Source organism: Dunckerocampus dactyliophorus, chromosome 20, assembly GCF_027744805.1.
Source record: "Dunckerocampus dactyliophorus isolate RoL2022-P2 chromosome 20, RoL_Ddac_1.1, whole genome shotgun sequence".
NCBI lineage: Eukaryota > Metazoa > Chordata > Actinopteri > Syngnathiformes > Syngnathidae > Dunckerocampus > Dunckerocampus dactyliophorus.
This window is the reverse complement of record NC_072838.1, coordinates 2,019,109-2,030,357: the sequence shown is the minus strand read 5'-3', so window position 1 is coordinate 2,030,357 and position 11,249 is coordinate 2,019,109. Positions and strand designations below refer to the sequence as shown.

The following is an 11,249-nucleotide window of genomic DNA, read 5'->3' as shown; positions in this document are numbered from 1 at the left end:
TTGTGTAATCAGGGCAAACTGGAGACGCTCCTGTTCTGCGGGATCCATAATATGGCTGGATTATTCTGTCGAGCTCAGGGAGCCGTGTAACTTGGATCCCGAGATGCAGAAACAGGTACAAGTCCAAAAGTTCAAAATATATTTAATGTGCAAGCAAAGGAGGCACAAAACAGGAACTCAGGGCGACGGTGCAAAAAACTAAGAGGGCACCGTGGGCAAAAACAAGGACAGCAGTGAACAAAAAGGTACTGGAACTACCACATGAGCTGGACGAAGGTCTAGTGCAGCAGGACGACGGAGCTGGTTGGAGTAGCCAGATGAACTGCAACAGGAGGATAAGGTAAGTGGTAGCAGGAGAAACACACATGGTCTGGAAGCACAACCATTGAGTATAATCCAGCACTGGCAGGCTGCAGGTGAGGAGACTAAAAAGGTAGCTGATTGAACACAGCTGCAGGGATCCGGTAGCTCCGCCCAGCTCAGGAGGTGTCACCGTCTGAGCAAGTAAACAGGAGAGGTCAGCAATAATATACAACATAATGGAAAGCAGCACAAAACTAAAACAGGCGACAGGTGTCACCGTAGCGCGTGACACAGGGACTGTCTAAAATATTCTGAACATTTTGCTGTTGGAGTGGTTTTAATCAGATAACAAATTGAGATCAAAGGGAAATTATGATGTGGAAAATTTTGAGAAAAGTGAAAATTTTTGGATGTCGAAAAGAGATAGCCCAGGGGTGCCCATTACGTCCATCGCGAGCCACGGGTAGTTTGGGTCGATGGCATGAACGTCACTTTGTAGATGTCATATGACATCAGTCAGCTGACATTAAGCTCCCTTCCTGATTTGCTCTTGCTCCCCCGCGGCTAACATTAGTTGGTGAACAGACGTTTCAAGCTACACACGGAGATGCAACTTTCATCTTTTATTGTTGTGATTGCAGATAAACTAAGTCAGCGTTAAGATGCCAACATCTATAACAAAAGCTCTACCGTTCACTTGTAGCGGCTAGTTGTGTAGAAAAAAACTCAATTGTTCGATGGCTTTGATTCGCGTCCTGAACTCCACGATAGAAATGCGGGTTTTTACTCTTCCGTTTCTTAAAATATTATTTCATGACGAATTGGAAAATGTACACATTGCGGAAAACATTTTAATATGTTGCCTCGACTTCAGGTGCATTGTCTTCTGCATGATCATCTTCATTTCTTGTATATGGGTCATGTCTGATAGCAAATGCTAACATGACCTGTGTGTCCTAATGAACGCTACGTGTTTTGCCTGACAAACAGTATTACTAAGGTTAAGTACACAACTATTGGTGAATTATGTGTATCATCTTCTCCAAGAGAAATTCACATCTTATCCATTTATCATTCAAACACAGTTTGACCATGCACGATACACATTTTTGAACCAGAATGATTTACTATAAAATTAATCAACCAATTAGACTGAAGACAACAACGCAGCACGCTGAAGCTGTTTGGGCTTCTGATCAGCGTTACTGATGCAAACATGAAGCTGGCGTTCTGTCGCCCTTATTTCATTTGTGCTTTACTTGCGTAGGGACGCGTGATAAAAAACAAATTCAGTCTACACTAGCAAGCCTCCTGCCCTGTTCTCTCGTATCACCCACGTGATTTCTGTTAAAAACTCAGGCCTCAGTGAAGATGACAACCAGGGAGAGCTGAAGCGCTGCTCTCGTGCGCCATCTAGTGACGGACACAAAACAGCCTCCAACATATGAAGGACAGATCTCGGATGCCTCCCAGTGGCATAAAATATATCATGTAGTACAACGTGATATCACCCTGACTCAGCAAAAAAGCCCTCAAGTCAGCATTGAACGGTAGGATAAATAGGATAGAGTGTTTTTGTGTCCCGTTCATTTCAAGTCAAAGCAGTGGAAACAGGAGTGGGGACCTCAAGGAAAACAGTCCACAGACGTATCCTCGGAATGGGCTACAGAAGCCGGATCCCCAAGGTCAAGCCACTCCTGACCCCAAAACAAAAGAAGAAACGTCTGACCTGGGCTTTGCATCAACAGAATCGGATTGTTGGCCAGTGGTCCAAGGTCCTGCTCTCTGACGAAAGCAAATGTTGTCTCTCATTTGGAAATCAAGGTCCTCGGGTCTGGAGGCAGACTGGAGAGGCACAGGACAGAAGCTGCCTAAAGTCCAGTGTGAAGTTTCCTCAGTCTGTGATGATTTGGGTGCCATGTCATCTGCTGGCGTCGGTCCACTCTGTTTCACCAAGTGCAGAGTCAATGCAGCTGTCCACCAGGAGATCCTGCAGCACTTCATGCTTCCATCTGATGAAAACCTTTTTGAGATGCTGACTTCATATTCCAACATGACCTGGCACCTGCCCACAGTGCCAAAACCACCAGTACCTGGTAACACCTCAACAGCGCCACAGGCTGGTTGCCTCCATGCCAGACCCAATGAAAGCAGGGATTCGTGCAAAAGGAGCCGCAACCAAGTATTGAATACAGGAGTTAAACATCATTTTCAGTGGATTCAAATTTCTCTATCATAAATCCCATTTTTAAACATTGTTTTGATGGAATATTCACATTTTTGGACTTTTGGTATTCATGAGCTAAATGTTATAAACATCAAGATTTAAAAAATAAAAGGCTTGAAACACATCAGTTGATGTGTAATAAATCTAGGATAGATGACGGTTGATTTTTTATGATCATGTTAATGAAAATTAACTTTTTCACAATATTCACATGTTATCAATACTTCACTAAACTATCCACATGACATGAGAGAAAGGATTATTAATTTGTATTATGGTGGTTTGTTATTATTATTCCGTTTGTTTCACATCTTGTTTGCAAGTTTATTACTTCCCCAAGTTATTGTTTCTATGATCATATATACATTCATATAGAAATATGATTTACACTTACCAATCATTCACTAAACTATACAACATGACAGAAAGAGAGAAATAAAATAGATATTTTTTGTTATTTGTTTCATGTTGGTTTGTTCTAACTTTAGTCCTTCATCTTTTTTTTGCAAGTTTATTGTGATGATTGGCCACAGGCCACCGGGTTGGATCCCAAAATGCGGAGACAAGGCAGTCCGTGTCACAAAATTCATTACAAAAGGTGTCCACAACGTGGCAAAAATACAAAAATGACAAAACAGGAAAACAAAGTACAAGTCAGATACACTCGGACCTCGTCACGGGGAAATACTAACAAGAACGAGAGACGCTGCTGCACATGGGAACAAAGCGGGAGAAAAAGGATCCAAAAATGCTAACTCAAAGAGCTGCTGACAAAAACTAGCAGGAGATGCAGAACAAAGGGAACCGCTGCTGGAGGGAGCCAAGCAAAGTACTTGCAGAACAACAGGCAAGGAAATGACCGGAAAGCAGAATCCACTGAGTAACTAGAGTTGCTGGGAGGAGCAGGTCTCTGTGGGTAGTCAGACCACAGCTTCTTTTGCTAAGAAGCCAGGTCATGAGACACAGGTGTGCTTAATTAGGTGGCTCAGATTTGTGCTGCCACACGTGGCAGACAGAGGGCAGCAGAGCAGCACACAGAACATGACATTGATGATTTCTCTCTCCTTTTACTCTTTTACATTTCTCCCAAAGTACACAAAGTATAGTTTCTTTTATCTTATTTCCTATTGATAATATCGTATCTACATGTTTGGAAGCAACCATCCGCCCTGTTGTCCATGTTTTTCGTTGCATAAATGCCAAAGAAAGAAAGTCCTACTTGTTGCTGTAACTTTTCACTGGACTTAGCATCCGGTAGCGGACCGGAACTCTGCTCACAGTCCGCGGTACTTAGCGGCGGCAAATTGACATCTTTTCTCCCGACACCGTAACGAATCTTGAGACCTTCGACAATGAGGCGATATATGTATATTTTGGCGTCCTGTCGCCGAGAGGCGGGTAGATAATGAGTTCAGCTTTCTTTTTTCTTCTGTCATTTGTCATTTTTCATTCTGTCATCACTACATGATTGCTGCTTATCACCTTTATGCCTCACTAACATTTCCTGTTTACGTATTAAATCTGTGTTGTTTCTTTGTGTTTGACAAACACACACTGTGCGGGATTAAAAGTGGCAAACATCTTTTTATTTTGCACTGACATCATGAACTTGCTTTTATTCTTTCTTCTGGCCGTGCAAATACACAGCGTGGCGCCTGGTAAGTCCACTTTCTTCACAGGTTTATACACGTTTTTTCATGAAATGTTGACCCTAAAAACGGTAATGATACACGTGTACACGTGTTACATATATTTCATAATGTGTTGTATTTTGGAACTAGAAGACCACGTGAGTCTTGGCTGTGATATCTAGCAGTGTTTTATGTTCACATGAAGACCCGACTGAAGACTGAATGACCTCAAATATTCACAGTGCAAGATTGTTGAACATGAAACAAAATCATAAATTCTCATCTTGATTTTCTCTTCTTCTTTCAGTGGTTCACACGCTGAAGTATTTCGACACTGCGTCCTCTCAAGTTCCAAACTTCCCAGAGTTTGTGAGTGTTGGTTATGTTGATGAAGTTCAGGTTGTTCGCTATGACAGCAACAGCAGGAGAGCAGAAGCCAAACAGGACTGGATGAACAAAATCACAGCAGAGGATCCACATTACTGGCAGATACAGACAGAGAAAAATGTTGTTAGTGAGCAGGTCAACAAAAACAACATTGAAGTTCTTAAGAAGCTTTTCAACCAAACTGGAGGTTTGTTTATGTTGAACTTCCTACTATTAAAATCTATTTGATGTACTCTTTTTATACTGTAGTAAACACACACATTACTGCACTGATACCTTGTCTCTGTCCATCCCATCATGACCTCCAAAAAGACATGATTGACGTGTGTGTGTGTGATGGTGATGAGGTTTCACTCTGCTTTACAACACTTTGTGTCATTCTCTCAGGTGTTCACGTTGTCCAGTGGATGTCTGCATGTGAATGGGATGATGAGACTGATGAGGTTCATGGTTGGCATCAGATAAGTTATGATGGAGAAGACTTCATATCGTTGGACATGAAGACATGGACATATACCGCAGCAAAACAACAAGCTTTCCCCAACAAACTCAAGTTGGACCAGAACAAACCTCAACTAGACCACCATAAGTATTACTATACTGAGGTGTGTCCTTCTTACCTGAAGAAGTATGTGAACTATGGGAGGGACGTCCTTATGAGAACAGGTAGAAGCACACCATGTACTTTCACCTTTGTAACCATGTTAGCACGCCCCCTATAGGAACATTACTAGCATTACAACCTACACTCTGTCTCTTTCTGCTCTTTTCTCATTCTCTCCTTTTCTCTCCATCTTTACCTTCATTCACACCTTCTCTCCACGTTGTCCTCTGTCCACACGTGGCGTCACTTCCTGTGCAGAGCTTCCAGAGGTGTACCTCCTCCAGAAGACGCCGTCCTCTCCGGTCAGCTGCTTGGCGACGGGTTTCTACCCCGACAGAGCCGACCTGTTTTGGAGGAAAGACGGCGAGGAGCTCCACGAGGACGTGGAGCACGGAGAGATGCTCCCCAACCACGACGGAACCTTCCAGATGTCGTCGGACCTGAAAGTGGAGGTGACGGCCGACGTGGAGGGCAAGTACGAATGTGTGTTTCAGCTGTCTGGCGTGGAGGAGGACATCGTCACCAAGCTGGAGAGAAGAAGCATCCTGAGCAACGCCAGCCATGAAGGTGAGAAAGGCACATTTAGTTGAATTGCACATTGGAGATGTTTCCCATCACAAGTCCAACTGTCACCATTATTGATCCATGTCACCATGACAACGGTTGACGTTTGCATGCAAAGTAGTAATGAAGGTTTCCTCTTCATGCTTTGTGACTCCAGTTGTGCTTTTTGCTCTCAACAGACAACTTGAGCGTCGCCGTGGCAGCGACGGTCCTCCTGGCAGCCGTCGTCGTCGTCGTCGTCGTCAAGCGTCACAGAAACAGACGAGGTGAAGGACGCCCATGTTGTCTGTCTTCTTCTTCTTCTCGGTGGAAAGGTGCAGCCATGTTTTAGTTGACCTCCAGCCAAACACTCAAAGATCCACAGAGACAGAGCACACACTCTCACATAGAAACACAGCGTGACGTGAGGAAAAAGTCCGTTTCACCTCGTTTCTCTTTCATTTCAGCCGATTACCGTCCGGCCGGTCGTCCGAACGCCGACGACGGCGGTGCCGGGCTCTCAGAGAAGATGACGGCTGAAGGCTGAGTGAGACGCAGCAGCCGCACACAGTGTGGTGTGAGGAAGGTGAGGGAGCAGCCCAACAGCTCCTGCATGACTGGTATCTTGTCTTTCTTTCTTTTAGAAACGATTGCACCAAAGGCGGTGTTGAGCAGGTCTACAATCTTGTCTCTGAGGTCCTTGGACGACTCTTTGGTCTTGCCCGTGGTGGTGGAGATTTGTGAATGAAATAGACTGTTCCTGTGACGGGTGTTTTTTATCCAATTTGTGTTTCACGGGCACATCATCGGTCTGTGGGGGTCAGAATGCTTGCTGGTCGGTGGGGGATCAAATACTTATTTCCCTCAATCCAATAATAATTGAATTGTGTCTCTGTTGTAATAAAGTCACCATAAAAATACTGGATTGTTGAAATCTTGTCTTATACAAACTCGTGTAGAAGAATAACAGTATGAATAGTGAGGATGGATATGATTATTATGACCAAAGACAGTGTTATTATTCCACGTGTTAGTTGTTTGAATGTAATTATTGCTGGATATACAGTTCTTTGTCCAAATGCCACATCAAGTTAGGACACTTCCTGGACTGATCAGCTTGCTTTTTAGTGCAACGATGGACTGCAAACACACCTTTCATTGTCACTGCTGTCTGAAATATGAGGCATGACTCGTTCATCATCTTCGGATGGTGCATGAAAGTCCGACGTTTGACATATAAGTCACAATAAAAACACACTCCGTGTCGTCTTCATCCGTGACGCTTCACTTTCACTTTCACTTTTCATTTGATCGACAATACGCGGGTGATTGTGGACAAAAGACATTTCTCCCGAGGAGGTCGTCTGGACCGAGGAAGGTTCGAGCTGCTCCTCCGTCGTCATGTTGGACCAGCAGGACTCAGAGGAGGTGAAAACCGGAGTGAGTCTACTTGTGTGCACACTCACGCAACGGAAACATACACACACACACACACACACACACACACACTAGTTCCGTGGGAATTACAAGTTAGCATTCACACATTAAACGTGTCGTCTTTCTTCAGTCAGTGTAATTACCTCCACCAAGGACCAAGGTTGTGTTTTCACATTTTGTGTGCAACTTCCTGTTCAAAGTGGACTTTTTCAATAATAATATTCTTCCGTGGTTGTTCCTGTTCAACTCTGATGACAAGCTACAAACCCATTTGTCATTTGAGCAGGGGTGTCCAAAGTGTGGCCCATCATGAATTTTGGTTGGTCTTTGGCATATTGTAAAAGTAAAATAATTCATGATTAATGAGATATATGATTAGATATTACACTAGCGTTATCACCTACAACACAACCGGTTAGCTTAGCATTTATAGACATCCAGGGCCGCACGGTGGTCTAGTGGTTAGCATGTTGATGATTTGACAGGTGACACATGTTTAAGCCTTGGGGGAGGCCCCGTTGGGTGCTTTGAGTCAATGTTTCATGTTTTCCAGACAACAATCGTTGCCATAGAGTTCGATGGCGGGGTCGTGCTGGGCTCGGACTCGCGCGTGTCCGCAGGGTGAGTTTCTGTGTCTTCACTGCAGCATATTATTATTATTATTGTTGTATAGGAGGGGTGGAACGGTACAAGTACTCAGGTTCTTATCTTTCACACGCCCTACAGTCTCAACCTTTTTGGAGAATTGTATTTTTCTAGTTTTTCTTGTTGCTGTTTAGACAGAAGCTCAGCAGTTTTAGGTTTTGTATTTTGTTACCTTTCTGTTACAAAAATAAAAGGAATGGTCACCTCAAAGCGAGTTACGTACCAAACCGTGATGAAGTTCTACCGTTACACCCCTCTTTTATTGTACGGGATGGATTTGAAATACAGCAATCAATACGTGATTGAATGAAAGCCTTTCAGCTTCAGCTGAAGAGTTTTACAAAAATACAACATTTCCCATCCAGGAATTGCAGCCATTTTATGTGGAATATGTCCATCAAAAGTATTTGGACATTTGTCATAGTTGTAAATATTAGCCTCCCCTCATTTAAAGGTCCCCTGTTATGTAAAAGTGACTTTTTAATGATGTTCTAACAATAACATACGTCCAAATCTATCATCTCCCTCACTTGTTTGCTTTACTTCTGAGAGAAGAGGCGCTCCAACGCTCGCTTTTGAAGTTGCTGCTTTCATGAAGGAAACATCCCCTTCTCATGGACATGATACCGTCCCAACAAATGTAGGCTTTGCTACACATCACAAACGTAAGCGTGGATTCAGTCAGTCAGTCAGCTACGGACGTATAGGAGCTGTAAGTTTGATCATTTTTCAGCCAATAGGCTAATCTAGCATGATGCTACTGTTACAATGTGACGTGTCATGTTAGACCTTTAGCATCACATAGCTATGCTAGTGTTGCTAACGTTTGTGTCCTCCTGTCCCACTGCTTCACGTTGCATTGTTGTATGTGACATATGGCGTCTATGACATCGGTAGCCTTAAAGCTACAGACACACAAATAGGCGTGTCCCCAGGAGGGCTTACTACAAGCACTTTTAATCTGTTTTAAATGTCCCCCGCAGGAATTCAGTGGTGAACCGGGTGATGAACAAGCTGTGCCCCCTCCACCAAAAGATCTACTGCGCTCTGTCGGGCTCTGCGGCGGACGCTCAAGCCATTTCTGAGCTGCTCCGCTCCCAGCTACACCTTCACAGGTAGACCTGCACGCGGCCACGTAGCTAAGACGCAATAGGACGGTCCTGCCGTCGGAAATGAGAAATTAGAGACATCTCTCCGTGCCTTTGATCTCGGCAGTACGGAGATAGAGGAGGAGCCCCGGGTTGGCGCCGCCGCCACCATGGTGAAGAACTTCTCGTATCGCTACAGGGACGAGCTGTCGACGCATCTCATAGTGGCGGGCTGGGACAGAAGAGGCGGAGGGCAGGTCAGAGGTGTAAATGAAGCATGTGAAGGACACGCTGTATGCATGTTGTCAGCAGATGATGCTGATGCTAATAGTACAGTCAAACCTGTCTTAGCGGCCACCTTTATAGAACGGCCACCTGCCTATAGCAGCCACTGAAAAATCCCCCCCCAGCATATTTACATGTTATAGACCCTGTGTATAGCAGTCACCTGTCCAACGCGGCCAGCGGCCACCCATTTTGTCTCCCTTGGTCAATATCTGACCGCATATAGCGGTCAAATTACCGACTCAAGTAGAAGCTTCATGCACGAAAAAGTTTTGTTTTTCAATCAATGAAGCCGTCGTGTGTAGACTTTAATTACTGAGTCCTAGCTCAGTCACAATCATTCACAAGAGCCACACAAACTGTCAGTTGTTCCACATAAAAAAGCCGTCTTCTTTTGAGCTTGCTATTTCCTGGACAAACATGTAACTTTAGGAGCATTTGCACCAAAACATTACCGCAAAGTATGCTGGGAACAGGACGTGCTCCCAGCGACGCTACAATAAAAAAAAAAACATATGCTAGCATGCATGCGGCAGCGGGAGCAAAACTGAGTTGGGTTGTACTTAACTGAAGTATTTTATCAGTTATTATTAAGCCTGTAGCTTCCTTTTAGTAAGTAAAAACCTTGGCTATGATTGCACTACATTGTCATGTAGACCTACAAAGTACACTTGGAAGAACAAGAGGTGAATAAATGTATTGCAACTGATGTGAAACAGATGAGAGGTAGGATTAAATAAGCTTTGCTTCTTCCTACTCCTTTTTGGACATGCAAAATTGTGAATTGTACTATGTGATGTGCTACTGTTTGACTCATATGCATGTTCAGGATTAAAACCATGAACCATGATAATAACAAGCCTAGTAGTGCTGTACAACTTTTATCCACAGTCCGCAGTGCCCTCTACTGGTCAACATTATTATTTAAAAAAATTCCCACTTTTTTTCTTTTTTTTCCCTCTACTGGTCAACATTCAAACTGGACGCCCTGTCTATAGAGGCCACCTGTCTATAGCGGCCACTTTTGCAGACTCCCTCTAGTGGCCACTATAGACAAGTTTGACTGTAATTGGTAGTATTTCCACTGTATTCCACTGTGGTTTATTCCCCCATCATTTCCTTGAAGCACAAATGGCTTCTTATGGCTTCAACCTTTTGACACAGCGTCCACATCATGACGTCCTCCTCTGACCTCTCACAGGTGTTTTCCACCCTCAGCGGCGGCCTGATACGACAGCCCTTTGCCGTTGCCGGCTCCGGCAGCTCGTACGTGTACGGCTTTGTGGATGCCGAGTACCGGGCGGGCATGAGCAGAGCCGCGTGCCAGCAGTTTGTGCTCGACAGTAAGTGCAGGGCCTCGCTTGCAAAGGATGGCGTGCGTGGCGTATTGCTCTCGTCAGGCCCGGCCTTCATTGCCGTTTTCTCTCGCAGCGCTCGCTCTCGCCATGAACCGGGACGGCGCCAGCGGAGGCGTGGCCTATTTGGTCACCGTCGACGAGCACAGCGCAGAGGAGAGGGTCGTTTTGGGGAACGACTTGCCTGCCTTTTTTAACGGGTGAGCGACGGCCGCGTGACGTCACGTGGTTTGACCGCGGACGTCTGAGAGATCACCTCAACCTGCACGACTTCCTGTTGCTGATGTCATTAAAGCAAAGGAACATCTCTTGGTGGATGTCTTTTTACTCTTATGCAGGAAACCAGGCTTGTCTTTTAACTGCCAGTTCCCTGACTTTGTGGATTATTTCCAGTCTGATTCTTAAGCAATCGCATTCATGAAATGACACGTCTTCATTACACACTCGAATGTGAAGCTGACATGACATGCTGCCCCAAACAATAAAGAAATACATTCTGCACATCCTCATCAAAATGGAACAAAACCGATTCATTGGTATCGATACTCTCAATGGGCCTCATTCACGAAACGTTCTTACGCACAAATGTGTTCTTAAAGCCTTCTTACGAAGATTTTTGGCATTCACGAAACGTGTTCTTAACTCCCAGTTCTTAGATCTAAGAACAGATTCTACGAACGCTCAGGAGGACTCTTACGCACAAGCAAAGCTTGCACTTTCAATGCGCAATCGCCCTCATGATGA

General features: G+C 44.5%; 2 protein-coding genes across 3 annotated transcripts; both read left to right on the top strand.

Annotated features, from left to right (window-relative positions):
- The first annotated feature begins 3,820 nt into the window (after positions 1–3,820).
- On the top strand, positions 3,821–6,604 carry LOC129172954 (class I histocompatibility antigen, F10 alpha chain-like). 2 transcript variants are annotated; one of them, XM_054763271.1, is made up of 7 exons: positions 3,821–4,188; positions 4,469–4,735; positions 4,936–5,214; positions 5,411–5,719; positions 5,896–6,030; positions 6,163–6,242; positions 6,340–6,604. In XM_054763271.1, exons 1-6 carry the CDS (start codon positions 4,134–4,136, stop codon positions 6,240–6,242), a joined length of 1,125 nt encoding a protein of 374 aa, XP_054619246.1. In that variant the 5' UTR covers positions 3,821–4,133; the 3' UTR covers positions 6,340–6,604. The 2 variants fall into 2 exon arrangements, with proteins under 2 accessions (XP_054619246.1, XP_054619245.1); XM_054763270.1 differs by having other exon boundaries at positions 6,163–6,604.
- Positions 6,605–6,972: 368 nt separating this feature from the next.
- On the top strand, positions 6,973–11,020 carry LOC129172955 (proteasome subunit beta type-9-like). The gene is made up of 6 exons (XM_054763272.1): positions 6,973–7,135; positions 7,686–7,753; positions 8,761–8,892; positions 8,993–9,122; positions 10,352–10,493; positions 10,582–11,020. The coding sequence occupies exons 1-6, from the start codon at positions 7,097–7,099 to the stop codon at positions 10,707–10,709; spliced, it is 639 nt and encodes a 212-aa protein (XP_054619247.1). The 5' UTR covers positions 6,973–7,096; the 3' UTR covers positions 10,710–11,020.
- The last annotated feature ends 229 nt before the right edge of the window (positions 11,021–11,249 follow it).

Bases quoted from the DNA above. Each gene is read 5' to 3' on its own strand.
- LOC129172954 (XM_054763271.1), top strand. From the start codon at position 4,134: ATGAACTTGCTTTTATTCTTTCTTCTGGCCGTGCAAATACACAGCGTG. The intron at 4,189-4,468 runs GTAAGTCCACTT...TTCTTCTTTCAG, and splicing joins AATACACAGCGTGGCGCCTG to TGGTTCACACGCTGAAGTAT. The intron at 5,215-5,410 runs GTAGAAGCACAC...CTTCCTGTGCAG, and splicing joins GGACGTCCTTATGAGAACAG to AGCTTCCAGAGGTGTACCTC.
- LOC129172955 (XM_054763272.1), top strand. From the start codon at position 7,097: ATGTTGGACCAGCAGGACTCAGAGGAGGTGAAAACCGGA. The intron at 7,136-7,685 runs GTGAGTCTACTT...CATGTTTTCCAG, and splicing joins CAGAGGAGGTGAAAACCGGA to ACAACAATCGTTGCCATAGA. The intron at 9,123-10,351 runs GTCAGAGGTGTA...GACCTCTCACAG, and splicing joins ACAGAAGAGGCGGAGGGCAG to GTGTTTTCCACCCTCAGCGG.